This window comes from Hylaeus anthracinus, unplaced genomic scaffold (genome assembly GCF_026225885.1).
Source record: "Hylaeus anthracinus isolate JK02 unplaced genomic scaffold, UHH_iyHylAnth1.0_haploid 11989, whole genome shotgun sequence".
Lineage (NCBI taxonomy): Eukaryota > Metazoa > Arthropoda > Insecta > Hymenoptera > Colletidae > Hylaeus > Hylaeus anthracinus.
In genome coordinates this window covers 17020457-17039446 of record NW_026534337.1, presented here as the reverse complement: position 1 = coordinate 17039446, position 18990 = coordinate 17020457, and the positions used below count along the sequence as shown (strand labels likewise).

Here is an 18990-nt window from a genome sequence, read left to right as displayed (position 1 = left end):
TGTCGTGTCGCGATTGTGCCCACTTCCGTGGGAATTCGCGGAACGGAAGTGCAATTTTTGGCAATGGGTACACCACCGTGATCGTGACCAGTTTCCATAGCGCGAGCAACGTGAAAAAAAAACAATTCTTAAGAAGCGGTGCCAGGTGCACGAGCTGTCTTCTCACGAGAACTTGCGATTACACTTTAAGAAACCGTGATACTCGTTGCATCAGGCATGCTGTTGCTTTTAGAAACGCCTTAGTAAAACGCCCTTCGATGCGATCGTACTTATCCGCAACTGTAAATCTTGAGAATTTCTTTAAGAATAATAACAACGTTAACATAGTGAAATCTACACGATTCGAGTGTTGGACTTGAAATATTTGTCTCCTTGGAAGATGCATTTAACAGATGTGTCATCTCGTTCTGGTCTTTAGAATATGGGTCGTACATAACTCGTGCACCATATGCTCGAGACCATCCAATCCCCCTGCATCAATCGCATATTACAGCTGCTTTGCATTATTTAAAGGACGAAAAGCAAAATTATTTCGAGATATTACTAGACGCTGATTTAAAAATTTGTAGAGAAGTGTATTATTTCATCTTTTTATGAAAAGTACAAAGTCATTTCATATAATCTATTTATATTACCTATTATATTGTATAATATCATTCGTTTGCTAATTGCACGCTCTCATAATAAATACCTAATTAAATAATTGTATACGGACACTATAAAATCGGTACAAATAATACAGTAACAAATATCACGACAAACGACTTCCAATTTATAAATTGCCACTAAAAGTCGAATTGTTTGTTTAAATAAAAGTGTATAACTTTGGTTTGCTAGCTCCTCGGAATTATCCATGCTCCAACTACAGGTCCAAGGTCCAATTAATGTTTTCTTTGATCAACGACCTCGCCATTTCTACCTAAAGTATTCAATCTTCGACTCGGTCGATTTTACTGCATCAATTCTACCCTTGAATTAGTGTAACGAAAATGTTTCATTTTCAATCAAGAATTCCAGGATGAACGAACCATTTCGAAACTCTTCTCATGTACTGTCGGTCATGTTGTCGTCGTCCATCTCTTCTGCGTGTTCCGGGATCACGGAATCGTCTTCTCGCAAGTTCTCGACCTGCATTGCTTGCAAATTTTCCACGCGATTTCTCGACTCCGATGCATAACCGATGTCATTTCGCTCTTGATCCAGTTTTATCCACTCGTAACGGCCAGGTAACGGTTCTTCTTTCTCGAAATCGAAATTCCATCTCTGTTTCGCCTGCACCCAAACAAAACGCAAACTGTCAATATCGTCAAGTTATTTAACACTGTATCGAACGTATTTGCTCCTTGGGCCAAGATAATTTATGTTTTGTTCGTTACTCACGTTCTCTCGGTTCTTTCGTGCCTCTTCGAGGAAACAATTCGCAAGATTGTCCTCGATGCCGGATCGCCTTTCCGAAACACTTTCGTTGTCGCCTTCCTCGTCCTGGAAAAGTCTTCTCCGTACGTTGCGAACTCTTCTTCCTTCTGGTATATCGGCGTTTGGATATTGCATCGCAAGCCGGACCCTAATAGATTCGAATTAAGTTTAGGAAAGATGTTACTCGTCCCTCAAACCGAAGACATTTGCAACACCTAAATCGATAAAAGCGTACAAATTGTAAGCCAGATAATATTATCACGAAATTATCACACTTATTTAAGATATAAAAGATTAAAGATAACTGCAAATCATTACTGTTTTTTTTATATATTTAAAAAAAATATTGTCACAACCTTAATTATTTTCATCAAGAACTTGAAATATTGCAATGTAATTCACGCACGATTTGACATACAATACATAGTAGTTGATTGTAAACAGTATGATGTGCATCCAGTGACTCGCCGCATCGGAGAATGCGCGGGTCTATCCACGTGTATTGGCAAAAGAGGAAGAGAGAACGTCAAAGAGAAACTCATAGCACTGTCGGCCAATGTGCCGTTAGACGGATGTATCGGAATGCATTTCACTTCCTGTACGAACGTACAACCACATGCCTTATAATTGTTATTATTCGACGAACGCGTAGTCGAGTTAAGTTCGCAAAACGCGGTAATAAACAAAAAAATGTTACTTTTGTCGATCCATTCGCGAAATTGGAATAATCGTTTCCTCGCGAAGATCGCCTACCCATTTTGTTATCGTGCGAAAGCAAGCGATTCTAGGCTACATCGCTAATGCGATTCCTTCCTCGATCAGAAACTGGTTTATATCGAGACTTTCGCTACTGTAACATAACAATATTCGCGTTGCTCTACTAACGTGAAATAATTACGATGCTTGGCGAGCGGGTACTCTATCAAGGCGAATGAATTGTTAGTCGCAAAAATTGAGAAAAATGTGAAATCGCGATTGCAAATAAATCTGATGGAAGCATAATTTAGCAATCATGGCACCTTGGACGAAACAAAAAATCCATACAGAGAAGCGTACACCTGCTCGAACCTCGCATCCGCCGTTTATGGTTGCAGTCTCAACCTACTTTGCAATATTGTGTCATCGTCTTTCCAACCTGCTGCTCGGACAATAACAAACTCGGGATAAGTTTTATTACGCGAAACAGGTACGCATTTCTTAGCGTGAATCGCTATTGTGTACTGCATTCGTAGCTTAGGTGTTTCTCTCAAACGGAAACCTTCCCAATCAAAATACAAATCCATGCACACTGCTCGAAAGTCTTTGGTTTGGTTAGAACACTCACATTTTTGGCTTAATTTTCATTTTCCAACCGGCCAGAGGACGGCCAGAAGGTCGAAGGCGCGATTTGTCCTATTATCGATCACGAACACGTAACACGGATCACTCTGGTTTCATTTTGAAATCGACAGAACGCGTGATTTCCTTCGTTGATAGCGCGTCCCTACGGTTTACTGTCAGCTGGCGAAAAGTTCTTAGCTCGAATAGCAACGCTGATCGATAATCCCATCGTTTTCGTTGGGGGTGTGGACTCGTACTAAGGTACGAGGGGGTACTTTAGTGCGCGCGCACATTGCATCGAGAGATGTTCCGTCAACCATCAGTGCGCATTCGCACGGATATCGATATTCGACACTCTTCGGCATGCATCAACATGCGACTCTGTCGTTGCATCCCACATCGTTCGATTGTGGGTTACGTATTTTTAAGAAACATCTGAAAGATTTAGATTCGCTAATTTCCTACGAGTTGGGCTCAAATGTTCATGCAAAACTTGAAGTTTAAGGAGAGTAACTACTTCTCGAAAATGGCGCACATCCCTCCGACGATAACACTGCATTACGCGCGGTTAAAGCATCGAATTTTAAACGGAATCAACGAACAACACGATTCTCGTACACCGTGTTAACTAACCTCGAGTTCTGATCGTGGACGGCTCGATTCCCGACCATAGTCTAGTTCTAGACTGTATTCACCGATCGCAACCTCGAATAGCGATACCGATATCGAATCGTTCACTTGAAAACTTGAGAAAAGAAAGAACACCGAATGAGTGCAATTCGAAGCTAGAGACAGAGGCACGATGCTGCAGCCAGTGCAAAGCTCCAAGTGCGACTGACTGAAAGTCGGAATAGTTGCATCCCAGGTGCAGCGGGATAGCCTAGATTCTCTTTGCAGTCTATTAGTCACGAGCAACAGTGTTACAGACGCATGCGCGAATACCCATTAACCGAGTGGTTCATTGTGCCTCCGTTGCCGACGATGTCCTTCCGCGAAAAGTTCCGTTCCTCTTCCGCGAGTCGATGTCGTTCGAGGAAGATCAGTCAAAGCCGTATCGTGGAATTCCATTGCGCATTAGTCGCGTATTATCGCTTACCCGACGATGCTTCCTCTGTCCACGAATTAATATCTACCTTCGAGGAATCGTTGGGTACAATAACGAGCGAGAGGATCGTTCGACGGATGTTTTTCCTCGAAGGATCGATCATTCGATCTGAAATGCCATATCGGTGTCACCGAGCAGCAGCGGCATATCGGATTGACGTTGTCGAACGATAACCATTTGCGATCGATCAATATTTGCAAACCGGAATAAGATTGAGTAACGAACCGTCATAGCCGAGGAAAGATAGAAGAGATGCTTCTTGTTCGCGTTGCTAGGGAGAAAAACTGTAACATTTCCGTGAGAGTTTAGTTGGTAGAATGACGGGAAGTTGAACGGTAGGAAATTCTCACATATAAGAGGTAGTCGTATTCTCTGGAGAATTCTTCGAAGGTTGTAAAAAAGGGGCAACTGAGAGTAACGATGAGCAGAGTTGCGACATCGATGACATTCGAACAGCGGTAATCGGTGTTGGCGCTGATCGAAACTTCTTCTCTTTTGTTACAGTTCCGCGCCGGTATTCCGCATCGTAACTTCTGAGGAAATTGCGGCAACTGGATCGCGCATATTTAGTATCTCTCTTTCGATCCTTGCTCTCTAGTTTGAACCATCTCTTTGGACAGGAAAAAAAACACGGTACCGACTAAAAGAGTACCAGACGTTGTGTAGGTTTTTCTGTATTTCCGGAATAGCTGTTTCTTAAGGTCGGTCGACCCGCGATGTTCCACTTTTAGAATCGTCAGGGGTACGCGACTACCTTTCAAACAAGATTGTAAAACTGCAAGGACTCGAGCGTGCCGCTGTCCAGCGTTTATTCCGCTCGAGTGATAATAGATTTTAACGTCCAAGAAAAATCTCTTCCGAAGAAAAAAGTCTATTCGCTTCGAGTGGAGGAATTTTCGATTACTCGTTAGAGAAACTTAACCATTGGAAAGGATCCAGGTTGAAGTTTGCAATGTTCGCGATGTGCTCGAACGTTTAGCGCATGTGACCAGCATGAACGCGTCGACTAAACGAACGTGCCTGGTTAATATTAACGCTAAATCACCGAACCGTTACCAACCAAAAAGAGACGTAACAGTAAACCATAGACATTTTTTTCAGCGACCCAGAGAGTCTCGTTCGAATTAATTCCTAGCAAACAATCTTTGACGTAAACGATTTCTTTCCGATGGTGGATCGGTGTACAGAATTTTTACGAGAACCTTCCTTACCTATTCATGGCGTCGTCGCTCGATTTCGTAAAACGAGAACGTGAAAGCTGTCGCTCCTAACCGATATCGAGCTGTTGCTTTTACCTTGAACGCGTCCTTGACTCGGTTCGTTATCGCAATCATGAAAATTGCTTAGCTCTCCGTACCGTCGCGCACTCGTATCGCCAATTTCCTCGAAATGCCTATTTGGTATCGGACACAGGTTCCGCTCGGATTTCGGCGTAAATATTGTTATTTTTTGCAACAATCGGACGATAGCGAACGTCGATGACCGCGCAAGAAGACACCCGCATCTTGTAACGCGTTCTCGTTGTCAGAGCGCGATTCAATCGTTGCAGACGTTTTTCATCCTTGAAATCACTTGATCAAACATCGAATAGAAAATCACCTGACTTCGGCTCGCTTATCGAGAATCGAACGAGCAAGGTAAATTTACTTTAAATCGTGAATGCGCGAGCACGAAATTGGACGATTAAAATAATGAAACATCGAATAACTGGTAATTTCCAGACGCTCGAACACGCGCGGCCTCGATTTCGTCGATGATATTCGAATATCCAAATTGTCGACAATCGTGTTAACGAAATAAGTTGAGAGTATCGATGACTGGTTTAGCGCCGAGATTAGGTACTTACCTTACCTAACGTTCGAGTTTGTACATTTCTCGTCGCAAAAGGCGATTATCGAGATCGTACACATTTTCCAACGAACCGTTCCCTTTTCGAATGACCGCAGACAACGAACTCCGAGCTGTTTCTATGAATGGAATGCATATTCATTCATTTTCTTTCACGGTATCGTCGCGTATACACGTGTTGCACGTCGTGGGTCACAACATATGCTAAAATCTTTTGCGCCAACTGTCGCTTCCTGCATATACCCACGAACCTTGAAATGTATTCTCGCGAAAAGAAATCATCCCGGTCACGCTCCGTTCGACGAGGAAGCGCGTAAAAAGAAAGTGGTTCCCAAACATAGGATGCATACCAGAGCTGTCTCTACGATTTGTTTCCATTTCGAGAAGCGTAGTTCCTGCGCATCAAGAAACGTTGGTCGAACCGTCGAACGAACATTGCGCGAGAAACCAAACCACGATCAGCCGCACGACTAATTCTATCGCTAAATATCTGCCGAAGGGTTAGCATCGATCGAAACATGTTTGCTCTTTTTCTCGCCCTTTGACCGTACTCGAGACTCGATATAAATAGCCACGACATAAGGGCTCGAACAGCCCTGATCTGGCGTGTCATGCGTATAAAAAATGGAATATATTCAACGAACCCTCTTCATTAGGAAGCACAGACTGCTCTGCTTGGCGACACTCCCTTAAAATCGTTCCCTTCTCGAGACGCGCGTGCCCTGCGCTGTTTAAATGTGGCCTGGATCGTTATATCGTTCCGACGTTACAGAGGGCTCGTCCGATTTGGAACGCCCTCGGGCATGTTTCCTGTCTGACGTTTTCATCCGACGTACACGTTTACAGGGACGAAAAGTCATACGAGGAAAGCGACCGGTGTCTTTCACGTGCGACCAATCTGTCTACAGACTACAGAGACATTTATAGAAACGGAACGTCCGCGGAGACGCCGCCGCCGGGCGCGCATAGGGCAAGAAAGAATCGAGGAATGGATGCAAAAACCGAATCAGTGGAAATTCTTTGAATGCAATTGATGGAATTAAAAGGAAACGTTATCTTCGAGACCGAACAATGGTCATCGTGAGATCAGTTTTAACATTATAGAAAAAATGTTCCTAAACCGTAACAAATAATACTGATTCTTTAAAAACCATCAAGATGGTATTCTTCCTTAAATTAGTCCACGGACTCGTTCCGAGTTCGCCTGCGCAGTGCTCAACGGTTAATCGCATTCTCGCACCTGTTATGCTAAACGATTCGGTAGCTCGTATGTAATCGCTTTAAAATATGTATGTGAGCGCAAGCGAACATTACCGAACCACTTGAACGAATAGTACGTGCCATCGCGCAACGACAAACGTGTTATTTTTGCAAATCAACGGGTCGGGATTATCGATTAGCTTTAATCGGCTTGATTATGTATGCTCGTTAGCGAAAGAATTTTTTTACCCGCTGAATCGCGACTGTGAAAATCCTACGGCGTGTTCCGTAAACAAGAAACAGGAAGGGGTTCGTTAACCGTCCAGACCTCGCATTCCTCGTGTAATAACAACGAGAAATCATTATAGGATCTCACGTGCACGTGGTTGCTCGCTTCTCGGCGCAGGATTAACCCTTCTTGACGTGACGTAAATGATCTTTATCGAGTTGTTTAATTTGGAATTCCACGCGTAACGAATACGTGCCACGCGTGATTACGTATCTCGCACGGAATAATTAACGCGTTATTTCACCAACTGCCCGTACAAAACTTTATTAGAGAATACAAAGAAGCACTTTATCTTAAACTAAACAAGCTATTTATAAATCATTTGGATTATTTAAAAATAGATAGTGGCGGATGGAATACAGACGGTTACAGTGGTTTTGTTACATCCATGATGCTCCGAAGCCAAGGAGGATGCTTTCGATCGTTTCCGATCGTAAATTGGCGACGTTGGATCCTCTTCTCGAAATAGGTTAAACCCTCAGCTCGTCGAAAATCTACACATCCGTTCGGCTTTCCCGTCGATTTCATCGGACGGAAATAGATTCACGTAGGTCGCGGGCGCAGCTGCGGATTTCTATCTAGTATTTATTTCGTGTTCGCGCACCGCTCGTCCATTTGCGGTAGGTCAGCATCATTGCTCGGCCCACGTATCGCTGAACAAAACGACACTCTCCGACGGGTTTCCCACGGCAGAAAAATCAAAGTATTCAAAGGCGACGCGCGGAATTTTACGACCACGCTAGACGCGAAACTGGCATTCAAATACATATTTCTCTCTCTCTGTTATCCGTATAATCTTAATTCCTGATCGACTCGTCGATGATTCACGCTTCTTACGAATATTCATATTCAGATATTCACGATGTACGCGCGAGCAATTGCAAATTAACCAAGGCAAAAGCGCGATTATCGGTTCAACGGTCTGACACGCGAGTAGAAAGCGAAAGCATCGAGTAAAAAAACCGTCTCTTGACCTACCAGACTTTCGGCACGATACTCGTAAATATCCGTCGTTGCTTCGTTTTTCTTCGCATTACGAATCGCGTTTGTCGCTCGTCGCGCATATAAGAAATCTGATACGGAAGTTCGTCCAAGTCCTGGTTCGCGGTGCTCCGACGATAGTGACAAAGCCTATTGGATACTGTTTTACACGTTGATCGGCGGAATAAAGAGAAAGGTGTCTCCCGGTCGCTGTGGGTGCATTCAACCTGGCCGGAATTTAAAACCCCTCGCACAATAACCTCCTCTTTCGTACGCAGAGAAATCCAAGACTCGCGTTGTGAACTCGAGGAGCACAGGAAAGGCCAAACCGACGATGTAACGTTACACTGTTAAATCCCGTATGTAACGCTAGTCTCGGCCACGCTCTCTTCGCTCGTGAGTTACCGGATGCAGGACCGACCGCAACGCGACAGGATCCATACCCTCGAGAAGGATGCGTGTCTTATCACGGGGAAAAGGCGACCAGCACTTGTAGTCTCATAGTCCCGCTGTGTGCGGGAAGGGTAGCAATTGAAAAACAGAACCGAGAGAAATATACGCAGACAATGTTTCGTTGTACTACTCGGTTGAAATATCGCTTAGCGCAAAAGTGTCTCGTGGATTCGGGATGTCGCGTACCGTTATGACCTCACCTGTGTCTCTCAGCCAGCATCTTGACGAAAATTTCACACTTGGAAAGAAACGCGTTTCACGGCAGAACCGTTCCGTGCAAGTTTGCTGCGGTAACTGAAGCTTTTGCTTCGTCACGTGGTGCAGAACGCTGCCAGCGCTTCCACGTTTTAAAGCCTCTCGTGCATCGAACTGCACTTGGTACGCTTAATCCATCTACGTGTGGTCTATTTATAAGTGAAAGCGTGTATGGCCCTCTATTCCTTCATACATTCGTCGGTATACATAGCTCTATGCGCGGTTGTGTGCGCGCATATGGATCTATACGCGGAACACTCACGGGCCTGCCAATTATTGTATACATATCCACATGTACACGCGTTTAAGCTCGAGAAAGTAAATCTATCTCCGGAAATAAGGGAGTAAGTCGAACCATCGACCAAATGGGGTCGACGAAAACGTTCCGTCAGCTGTACCGCGAGAAACGTGACAGTCGTCCCGATTCGAGGCCCAAAATGTGACTAAAAATAAAAGATAGTCCTGTCGCGGAGACGAGACAATTGTCGTAGGGAGTAGCGAGAAGTGTACATCCACCGAGTCGGTTTCAGGGTCGCGATGCTGAAAATAAACTACTGCTAGTTCTGTCGCAGATGCAGACGGATCGACGCGACGGGTAGACGGAGCAAGATTTTTCGAGTCCATTCGTTCGTATAAAGAAGAAACGCCTTCGCGTATCTTTTAATTGAACGTTTCAGAGTACACTCTGAACTGTTTGCTGCATTGAACGCATAACGGATATCGCGCGCTAAGAGCTCGCGAGCTACATTAGCGATAAATTTAAAGCATCTGAATCTGTGGTGGTCATCGGGTCGTTTCGCTGCCACTTATCCGAAAGTGGATGCACTCTCGAACGAGCGATCGAAAACTGTCCCGAGGCTATTCGCTTTCGCGCGGATAATGGACAGCGCTGAGCCGCGAGTAGACTCGGAATTTTAAGTGCTCAGTCGTTCTCGCGTGTCGCAAGCTCGCTCAAACTCAAAGTCGCTTTCTAGACATTCGCGATAAAAGGCGCGCCGTGAAATTCCACGGAACAACGAGGGAATTCGTGGTAATATTTGTTTATTACCATCCTAGAATAAATTTAAACGTGCCTATATTACTTCGAGTTCACTTATCCGCTATCCCCGAAGCGTGTTCTCACGGTCAAACGAACGAAACTTGGAGTATTCGAGCGATTATTCGAGTCGCTGCCAACGGAATCGTTTCCGCGGAAGGGCGAGCACGATGCACGACTCACGGCCTCCGTGCGCAAAGGGAAGAAAGCCAGCAGGCGTTTAACGATTTTCAAGGCAGTTCCGAAGGCGGTGGTACGGAACGACCGAAACACAAACGGACACTCGCTTTTTCGCTCTTTATATTCAGACTGGAAGTGATTTCACGGTTCGAAAGACCTCTCTTCGGCCTCCAGACAGGATCTAGGCGAGGCATCCTGCCACCGATCCTCCCTCCACGGAGACCTCCACCTCTCGATGAGGCGTCATCCACGATAATGTGTCTATTTCTTTCTTCTTTTTCATCTCATTCTCATTCTCGTTTGTCCTAGAGTTATTTACACGATTCGTAAACTGTGACATTCTTATGGGAACAGAAGCGTTCCGATATCTTTGTGGTTACCGGCGCAGCGCGATCAGTTTCGCGACAGCAATTCTCACAGAAAGCTTTTTCCGTGAGAGACAGGACGAAGGGCCGTGGTCGATGGTTCGGTGGACATAACCCGGCGCGTTTAATACGGTTGGTCAGTTTTTGCGGTGAGTGTTGGTCCAACGAACAGAAGCATCGGAGGAGAGTTGTCCGTGAGACATCTGCCACCCGAACCATGCGTTCTACAAACGTACTTACTTGCATCCTGGTAATTAGAAGTTACTTGATCGCATCGATTCGTCGAGAATTCGGGAGTGGGGAAAAAACTGACCCGGTTGAAATTTACATAATTGTAAAACACGATGTTTCACGATGACCATGTAGGATCGTGCAGGAAAAATGAACACCAAAGCAAATATCGAATGGTCGATGTACATAGAAGCGGTCATCGGGACCAGTTTGCGTGAACTCGGACTAAAGGGGTCGAAAGGACCGGCTACTCGATATGAATGTCCTTTAATTACGGTAGTCGGTTAGTCCCCTCCGAAGTTCGTGTTTACAGGGTATTAGATAATACGGGGACCAACGAGGCTCGTGGAGCGAGGAAAATGAACGGACGCGTGCTACCGTTGTAGTAAAGTGAAATGCCACTCGGCCAGTTCGTTAGGGCATTGTGGGCATCGTTTGGTGACGCTCGATCGGACATTAACCCTCTCATTTACCATTCTTCGATCCACTGGAAACATCGTAAATTATCGTCGTCTACGGTACTTTTGTCCGGCCCACTGTTCGGATGCGTTCGTCGGTTAAACTTTCGACGGCCAGACATCGAACAGGATTTTTCTATCGTATATACGTTACATTAAATTTCTTTCAAAGACGATCGTCTTTTTTTAAGTAGCCGTCGCGCGCTGTCGTCTCACCGGTACTTTACCGAAGCTAATCGAAGCGTGTGAAAAAAGATGAAGAACGCCAACAACCGGAATAACCGTAAAAAGTTTAGCTGGTTCGTATAGTTGGTGAAAATATCACAAAAGGAACAAGAAGATAAAACGGTGCCGCATCAAGTGATCTCTAATGAAACCTTGGAGGCATAAGAAATGATTGATCGATCTTGGTTTCGTTAAAGAAAAGAAGGTTGATCGATCCCGTATGGATTGGCGATCCGTCAAAATCGATCCATCGGAAGTTTGCAGGGGTCAGCTTTAACATCGATGTAGACCGCTTTCGTGGCTAATTCAATCAATTAAGCCTGCGATGGGGTGCTGTACACGTGTTCCAACGATAAACAGTCGTTAAGCTTGCCTTCGACGACACACCTGGATTTCACGTTCATCGACAGGGAATTCTGAAAAGAGAAAATTTGATCTACGGAGGGCCGTTCACTTCGCCTGTGCCAGAATACGGTGTCGTTTTTTTTTTCTTTTTCTTTTTTTTTCGTTCTGTACTTGGAACTTCTCTCTTCTCTCGAGTAATTGGATATCGTAACGACGAGGCCCTTAACGATCTTGGATACAATAACGCGATGAGGTCACGTTCTGTTTTAGGTTTCCAATTATACTTCGTAGCTGAAACTCAAGATTTAAACATCTAGGTCTCATGTTTAAACGTGAATGTGTTGGTTCGGTAAATTATTGACGAAAATTGTTCGTTGTAACGGTTTGAAAATCATTACCACGAATGGAGTGTTTAATCGATATTCGATTTAACACGATCGTGTAGACCACGAAAGCTAGCCGTATTAGTTATCATTATCGAAATGACCAGCTAGAATGACAGCCATTAAAACCATGAACCAGCTGCTTCCCTTCGTTGGGCTCCCCCATGGTAGAAGACCCTGCGGTGCATCATGCATTATAATTAACCGTATATGTACCGTGTTCAACCACCCCCATATTCGTACCTCGCCAAAGATAAGTAAATGCTCAGACACGCGTCTACATAGGGTGTACCAACAGTATCTACCAATGCTATGTTTCGCTTTCTCCGGGAATACTCTTTCCGGTATCCATTTTGTTTAATCTGTTGTTTTTAACAATAAGAACAAGTGATTGGGAAATCGTAATACTTTTAAATTAGTATTCTATTTGATTGCAAGGACAAAGTATTATTTACTACGCGATGTTATCTATTAACTAAAATAAACAGAAAGAGAAGTCTGATGGAAATACACGGTATGAAATGTAGTACCGACAGATGTAGAAGTTATGGTTCCTCCGACTCGCCCTATAGTTTACCCCACGCGCATGCTACGGACCACCATAGTTCCAGTCCAGGTGGATATTACAAAATGTTCGTTACAAATAGTAGGCATATTCCTCAGCTGTCTAATTTTCGAGTATCCGTGTCGAATTCCACGTGTCTACAAACTCGATTCAAACTCGAGTCAACGGGACGACACGCGTTGAATCTTTATCGCATTATAAATGTATATGTATATGTATATATTTGTATTTTCTGCCAAACGACACTTTTCCAGCATCGTACTTTATTTATTTGTGTTACATCGAGGTAGACTTTGCGTCTAATTAGAAAAAATTTCAAAGAATACAGATCGAGGAAGGTAAGAATTTATAAACACCAACGGTTGAGTATGAAAGCACGATCGTTTATTATTCAATTTCTCTTAAACAACTAGATGACTAGAGTTTTGCGTAATCTTAACATCTCAGATATACATAGGACATTATCCAACATCTCCAAAGACGAGACCAAGGAGCGCGGACATTTCATTTTCGTATTCGATTATTCTTTGGAGGCGCTGCATTGTTGCTTCATCGAAGAACCAACCGATTCAGGCTTTCGACGGCTCACTGGTATTTTAACGGGCCTTTGTCCAGCGCAAACCCCCATTAAAACACGTTAACCGGTAACCTTGAGTTTTCACCACGACGAAAGAATTTTCTGTCTCGCCGAGGTTGAAAAACCGAGTTTCTTTTTGCTTCGATAATCGTGAAAACTATCCAAAGGTAATTACGTTGACCGTGACAGTGAGCTCGTCCAAACCTCCGCAAATTACTCGACGCGGTATTTACAGAAATAATATAGTTAACAATTCGCAATTAACGCTAACGAGAACATCATCGACGATTGGCTAGTTCGCGATGACGTTGGTTATCACGGAAGAACTGCGACAAATAAATATACAGAATTCTATGGCGCGAGACAGCAGCCGTAAACAAGCGAGCTCCGTTCTTTACTCAGTTTTGCGACGCCTTTTTCGATGACTTCATTGTCGTCGTTGGCACTGCCTTTGTCGTTTTCGAAACTTCGTTCTGTTGCTTCGAGGCATCCAACGATGACACGAGGGGCTTCTTATTCGAGTCGCACACTTTTCGGGCTCGCCAGTAATCTGCAATAAATGAGAAATAGATGAAATTTTAGATTGGTATGCACATCTGATATTTAATTAAATTAACCTAAGAAGGGAACATGTCGAACCGACACACGCCGATTTCAATGAATTTGTGGTAATTCATTGTGTCAATGAATCGTGTGGTAATTTAGTTCGAGAAAAAGCGGAAGAAATTTCAAGGAAAACCGTTAACCGAAATCTTTATTCGCAGAAGCGAGTCGTTCGGTTTCATCGAGCAAGAGGTGGTGGTGGGACAACACTTGCAAAAGTCTAAGGGTGGACTTATTGCGACGCAGTTTAACCTGTATGGGCAACCACGCCACGCGAGAAACACAAAATTTCCACAACAAAAGCCACGGACGAACAAAACGCCTCGCGGACACCCTGTTTTCTATCAGGTAGTCACCTGAGTGTCCTCGTTACTTTCCTTTTTTTTCTTTCCGTCTCTTGTCCTTTCTCTGGCCGGCAGGTGCTATTTCGCGTTAGCGGTATCAGTTTTCTAACTATTTGTTTACGTTGTTCTATACTCTCGCGACATGATTCGAAACAGCGATCGGAATTGAAAAAAAAACTAGAGTAACGGAGCACATACATCGACACAGTCGAGGCGACATTTAACATTTTGTTTATCTCGCGTGTTCTCGAGATCGTCGAACCGTATTCGCTACAACGACAAGTGCAAAGGCTTAAACAAATCAGAAGAGAAACAGAAGCGGTCAAGTAGCGGCCATATGTCGAGGCCGCGTCGATCTTTCCTCCTTATCTCTCGTTCTCCTTTTTCGCACTGGTTTGCCATATGGCGCGCGAAACCGAGCTTTCGTAACCAACGTCCTTTGGTTACCCCTGCTGGCTTGAATTCCGTCGAGAATGTCTGTCAACATCTGTTTCCTCGCCTAGCAGCGCCAGAAAATATCCTAGAGAACGTCGGTCTGCTCGAGGGGTCCGACGTCTATGCTACCTGTCCATATGCTTCGAGCAAGATTCGGGCACAAAGATCGAGATTACCTTTGTCCGTGGAGCATCGCGGAGACCCCTCCTTCGTTTTCAAGCGTTTTTCAATCAAACGAAGGATTTCCACCCAAGAGGTCTGAAAGGAGGTCAGTTTCTTTTCGAATCTCTAAAGAACACACGCCAAGGATACGAGTCTCCCTTCGTTCTATTTCGAAACGCACAGACGTTTACCAAAACTCAACAGAAATCCAAATTTTCAAGGATTCCTAACTCAAATAAAGAGTCGAGGAGACCGTAGTTTCCATTTCCATTTTTTTTATTTATCTCAATTACTTTTTCTTTTAAATCTACTACCGTCCCGAACTACTCATGCCGATCAATGTGAGAATACAATTACAATACGAATCTGTATCTAGGCGGATAGGTATATGCGGGTCGCTGGTGCGGTGAAATGCGAACAGGTACAAAGGGGCCAAAGAAAACTGCTGGTTAGATGTAAATGCAAATGTGGTTATAAGAAAGCACCTATTGCGACAGGTGGTGCACGACCTTCGGAAGGTCCCGTTGACGGTATCGCGTGCTCGTCTGATTTAATCATGGGAAAAGACACCGTAGTTCTCATAGTTTCGTAGCGGGAACGACAGGTGTCGGTGGAAAAGGGCTGCTCGCGATGTCTCGCTTCGTTGACTTTTCATGGATCTCTGTACGCCTCTACTCGAACAACTAGGTATTTTGCCGCGTATGTATTATCGCTACGTATACATATATCCGACTAAACGTTTCGTTTTTGCGTTAGTCAAGCATGAGTACTTGGCGTACAATTCGTTATTCCGCTGGTGTATACGATGCAATTTTTGACGATTTTACTTTCTTGGCATATAACATACATTTCCTTGAATAAAACATAAACAGCTAGTAGAGTAAAAAGTAGATTTCAAATGATCGTTTCGCCCAAGGTAGCCGAACGATTACTGTTTTACGATCATGCAAACATATCAAAGAAATACATTTAAAGTTAACAGAATAATAGGTTGGGAAAAGTGCAAAAGGTTACAAGTTTTGCGAGCAACAACATCCGATGCACGTTACCTTAATAAAGTATAATTTTATCGAGAAGGGCGCCTTCCGTTGTCCGTCGTAAGCCAACGACAACGCTAATGGTAATTGAAATAGTATTCGCGAACGGTCGCAGTAAAAGTATACACTTGGTCGACGTAATGTAATATCCATTGTGCAATATGTGCGACCGTTAGGGTACATTTGTTCTTCAGGTACGCAAATGTGCGAACAAGTACGGGTCGAGGAATTTCCGAAACGCGTCCGTAAGGCCGTCCTATTCTACGATAACTGGAGCCCTTCGATGAGTCACGGGACCCTTCAGGTATTTCGCCCGTCTTCAAACACGCATGACTCATCGGCGTGATTCATTCGACAACCTATGGGAACACTTGGTAGACCTTCCAACTCGTTGCACGTCGGTTCGTCGTCGAAGCTCCTACGTCAAGGCTTAACTATGCGACTGAAAATGTTGCTTCGCGTTTCGTTCGATCCTAGCAAAAGTTAACCGAGTCATCGAAAATATCGGACGTACGTCGTATCGTGGATGTACGTAGAAAAGAGAACCCTACCGGTTGGGTTTATGCTTTTGGAAAGCGATAGTGGTCGGAGCAGGGAGGGTCCGTCCGAAAGTTTCTGGATAGCCGCGTAAAACCAGAAGCTGGGAACGGGCAGAGTAAGAGGGAGAAAGAAACAAGGCGGAAGAAACGCGAAGGAGCGAGGCTAGACGAATGTAAGAAAACAGGTCGAAGCCACGCGACCGACCTACGCTGCGCCTGCGCCTACGTGCCTTCCCTTTCCTCGCCAAACGCTCTTACTTTCCCGCCAAAAAGCTACGATGTTCTTCATCGCGACGCTACGTTTACCAAATTTATTTATACCTTGTGCATTGCTTCAATCCCACTACTCTCACCGTATTTTCGTTATCGAGCCATTATTTTATTCGCCGTTACTCGAAACTGTACAATTACTTCATGATCACGGTTTCGAGCTCTACATCTTTGTAAAATTACGTACCATGATATAACCTCAAAACGAAATTCTCTATAAAACTATGCGATATACGAAGATATCGGTCTCCATAACCCTCGTTGTAAGCTACTACCATTCACAGGGAGTTTAAAAAATTCTATGGTACGAGCTTTTCGAGTAATGCTGAGTCACATGCGACGAGAAACCGAACGCTCCATTATCTTTTAAGGTTTCACGTAGAACTCGGCGCTATTTCGCTCGCGACGGTAAAGCAAAAATAAAAATATGTACTAACCGTGAATACTGGTCTGTCTAGAGTACGGATTGCTTCGTTTCTTGGGCGACGGCTCGTGCTTGTCGTGATGCTTTCTCTGATAATTATTCTCTTTATCCTCGGAACGCGGATCGACACCCCATCTCTTCGCGAACTTGCTTCTCTCCATGTCCAGAGCCTCTTGGAGCATTTCCACTGTCTCCCTGGAGTTTGGTTTGCCGAACAGACAACGTGGTACGCGCGAGGCCATGGTCGTGCTGGACAACACCGTGAAGTGAACTTCGCGACAGATCGAAGCTGCCAGCATCTCGAAAACTTCTTCTATTTCGTCAAGTTGAGCGAGCAACGTGGCAAAAGAAGCAAATTCTCAGGAAAAATGTCGTCTTGGCGCGGACGAATTTCCTCCGCACGATACTCGAACACGTTGGAGACGAGAACGGAAGTGCGGTTCCTAGATTTTTTTCGCTTCCTCGTGTTCGACGGTTCCCGGCGAATCGCTTTTCAGATGCTCCGATTGATTTCCGTCAATTTTTCTGTCAGCTTTCCTCGAGAATTCGTCACCGAGTCACAAGCACCGAACTAGATAACCGGATTCAAGTTTCAGGTCTTCACCGCTCGACGGCCAGACTCCTTCTGGTTGAATCTTGGAGTCTTCGAGGCAGCGAAGCTTGGTCTCGAACCCACCATTTCGTCGAGCCACGAGGTCCGATGTGACCCTTCCATCGGCCTCACGAATTTAAATCTGATTGGTGCGCGGACATGGATGCGCAGTAAAAATGGCGCGCACTCGCCGTCGTTTCGTCTCCGTCGTGCGTACGTATCCTCGCCTTTTCTAACCTATAGAACACGTTCGTTCCTCGTTCCGGCCTCTCTTGCGCTCTTTTGCGCCACGAACCGTCCAACGGATTATGCTAAGCGATTTTGGTCAGGGAAGGGAAGAAGAGGCTCGCGCCATAAAACCAACCTTTTCTTTTTTTCTAAGTAGCACCGCGTATAGAGCGATCACGATCGCTAGCGCGAGTGTTCTACCTATACAAGAACGTGCTCCGTGATTCCCTCCTCGAAATTATATTCTTTTTGGTGTATCATGGATCAGAGGAGAACGTTTTTCGCTTTCAAAATTTTACATTTTCGATTCGTTATTTAGAAGGAATTACTTTTTTTTTTTGGAGTAGCCTGTATTCGATGCACGGATATATTAAAATAAAAGTCGTCGTACGGTGTTACCGACACACAGAACCGAGGGATGATTCGAACGATCGTCGCGAATATGCGCCAGGTACGCGTATACGCTTTCGCGAGAAGACTGGCGCTCTGCGACGAAGAAGAAAAAAACGATCGGCTAAAAGCAGGTGGACCAAACTGCGAAAGAGGGAGAGACGCGGCGTAGAAACAAGTTTCGTCTCGAAAATTGACCGGTATCGTCGGTATTTTCGCAACAATAATCGGAAAATTAGTTTGTCGCAATGGAACAGAATAGTACCATTATCGGTCGGTTTTCAAGCAGAGGATCGCAAGTTTTGTTTTGTCATCGCGTGTTGTTTTTGCGTCTTGACTTTGGTGGTTGAGCTACGTTGCGATACGCAATACGATAGGGGGGTTCGTGTTTTCTATAGCGCATTGTGAATGTCGGCGAGCAAAATCATCCAAGGTCAGGGTTTAATTTTAGTACGAAGCATTGCGCTTAAAATCCTAAATTGAACGGTTGCGAATCATTCTTTAGAGGCGCGTGCGAGCAGCCGTTACAAATTTCAAATTTTGCGTTAGAAAGCCAAAATTGCATTACCACAACTCAAGGACTCGAACGTGTCTCGTTGTATTACGATTCTAGAGCGATAGGGGTAAATTCGACCGTTACAGTAACTAAGCTGAAAAACACCATACACTGTAGATCATATGGGCACGCGAGCGAATGTGTATCGTATACGTGAGACGCCCCGCTTCGGGTGTGA

At 44.6% G+C, this 18990-nt stretch overlaps 2 protein-coding genes across 9 annotated transcripts; both read right to left on the bottom strand.

Moving 5' to 3' along the window:
• Positions 1 to 554: 554 nt before the first annotated feature.
• Positions 555 to 8929, bottom strand: LOC128887622 (uncharacterized). Of its 8 annotated transcripts, none has more exons than XM_054143716.1 (5): positions 3254 to 3611; positions 2741 to 3171; positions 1835 to 2554; positions 1381 to 1564; positions 555 to 1272 (listed from the first exon to the last, which is right to left on the bottom strand). In XM_054143716.1, the coding sequence occupies exons 3-5, from the start codon at positions 1870 to 1872 to the stop codon at positions 1045 to 1047; spliced, it is 450 nt and encodes a 149-aa protein (XP_053999691.1). In that variant the 5' UTR covers positions 1873 to 2554; positions 2741 to 3171; positions 3254 to 3611; the 3' UTR covers positions 555 to 1044. The 8 variants fall into 8 exon arrangements, with proteins under 8 accessions (XP_053999691.1, XP_053999692.1, XP_053999695.1 ...); XM_054143717.1 differs by having other exon boundaries at positions 3370 to 3611; XM_054143720.1 differs by lacking the exons at positions 1835 to 2554; positions 2741 to 3171; positions 3254 to 3611 and adding an exon at positions 8813 to 8929.
• Positions 8930 to 13021: 4092 nt separating this feature from the next.
• Positions 13022 to 17981, bottom strand: LOC128887623 (uncharacterized). Its single transcript, XM_054143724.1, has 2 exons — positions 17060 to 17981; positions 13022 to 13782 (listed from the first exon to the last, which is right to left on the bottom strand). Exons 1-2 carry the CDS (start codon positions 17343 to 17345, stop codon positions 13631 to 13633), a joined length of 438 nt encoding a protein of 145 aa, XP_053999699.1. The 5' UTR covers positions 17346 to 17981; the 3' UTR covers positions 13022 to 13630.
• Between the last annotated feature and the right edge of the window lie 1009 nt (positions 17982 to 18990).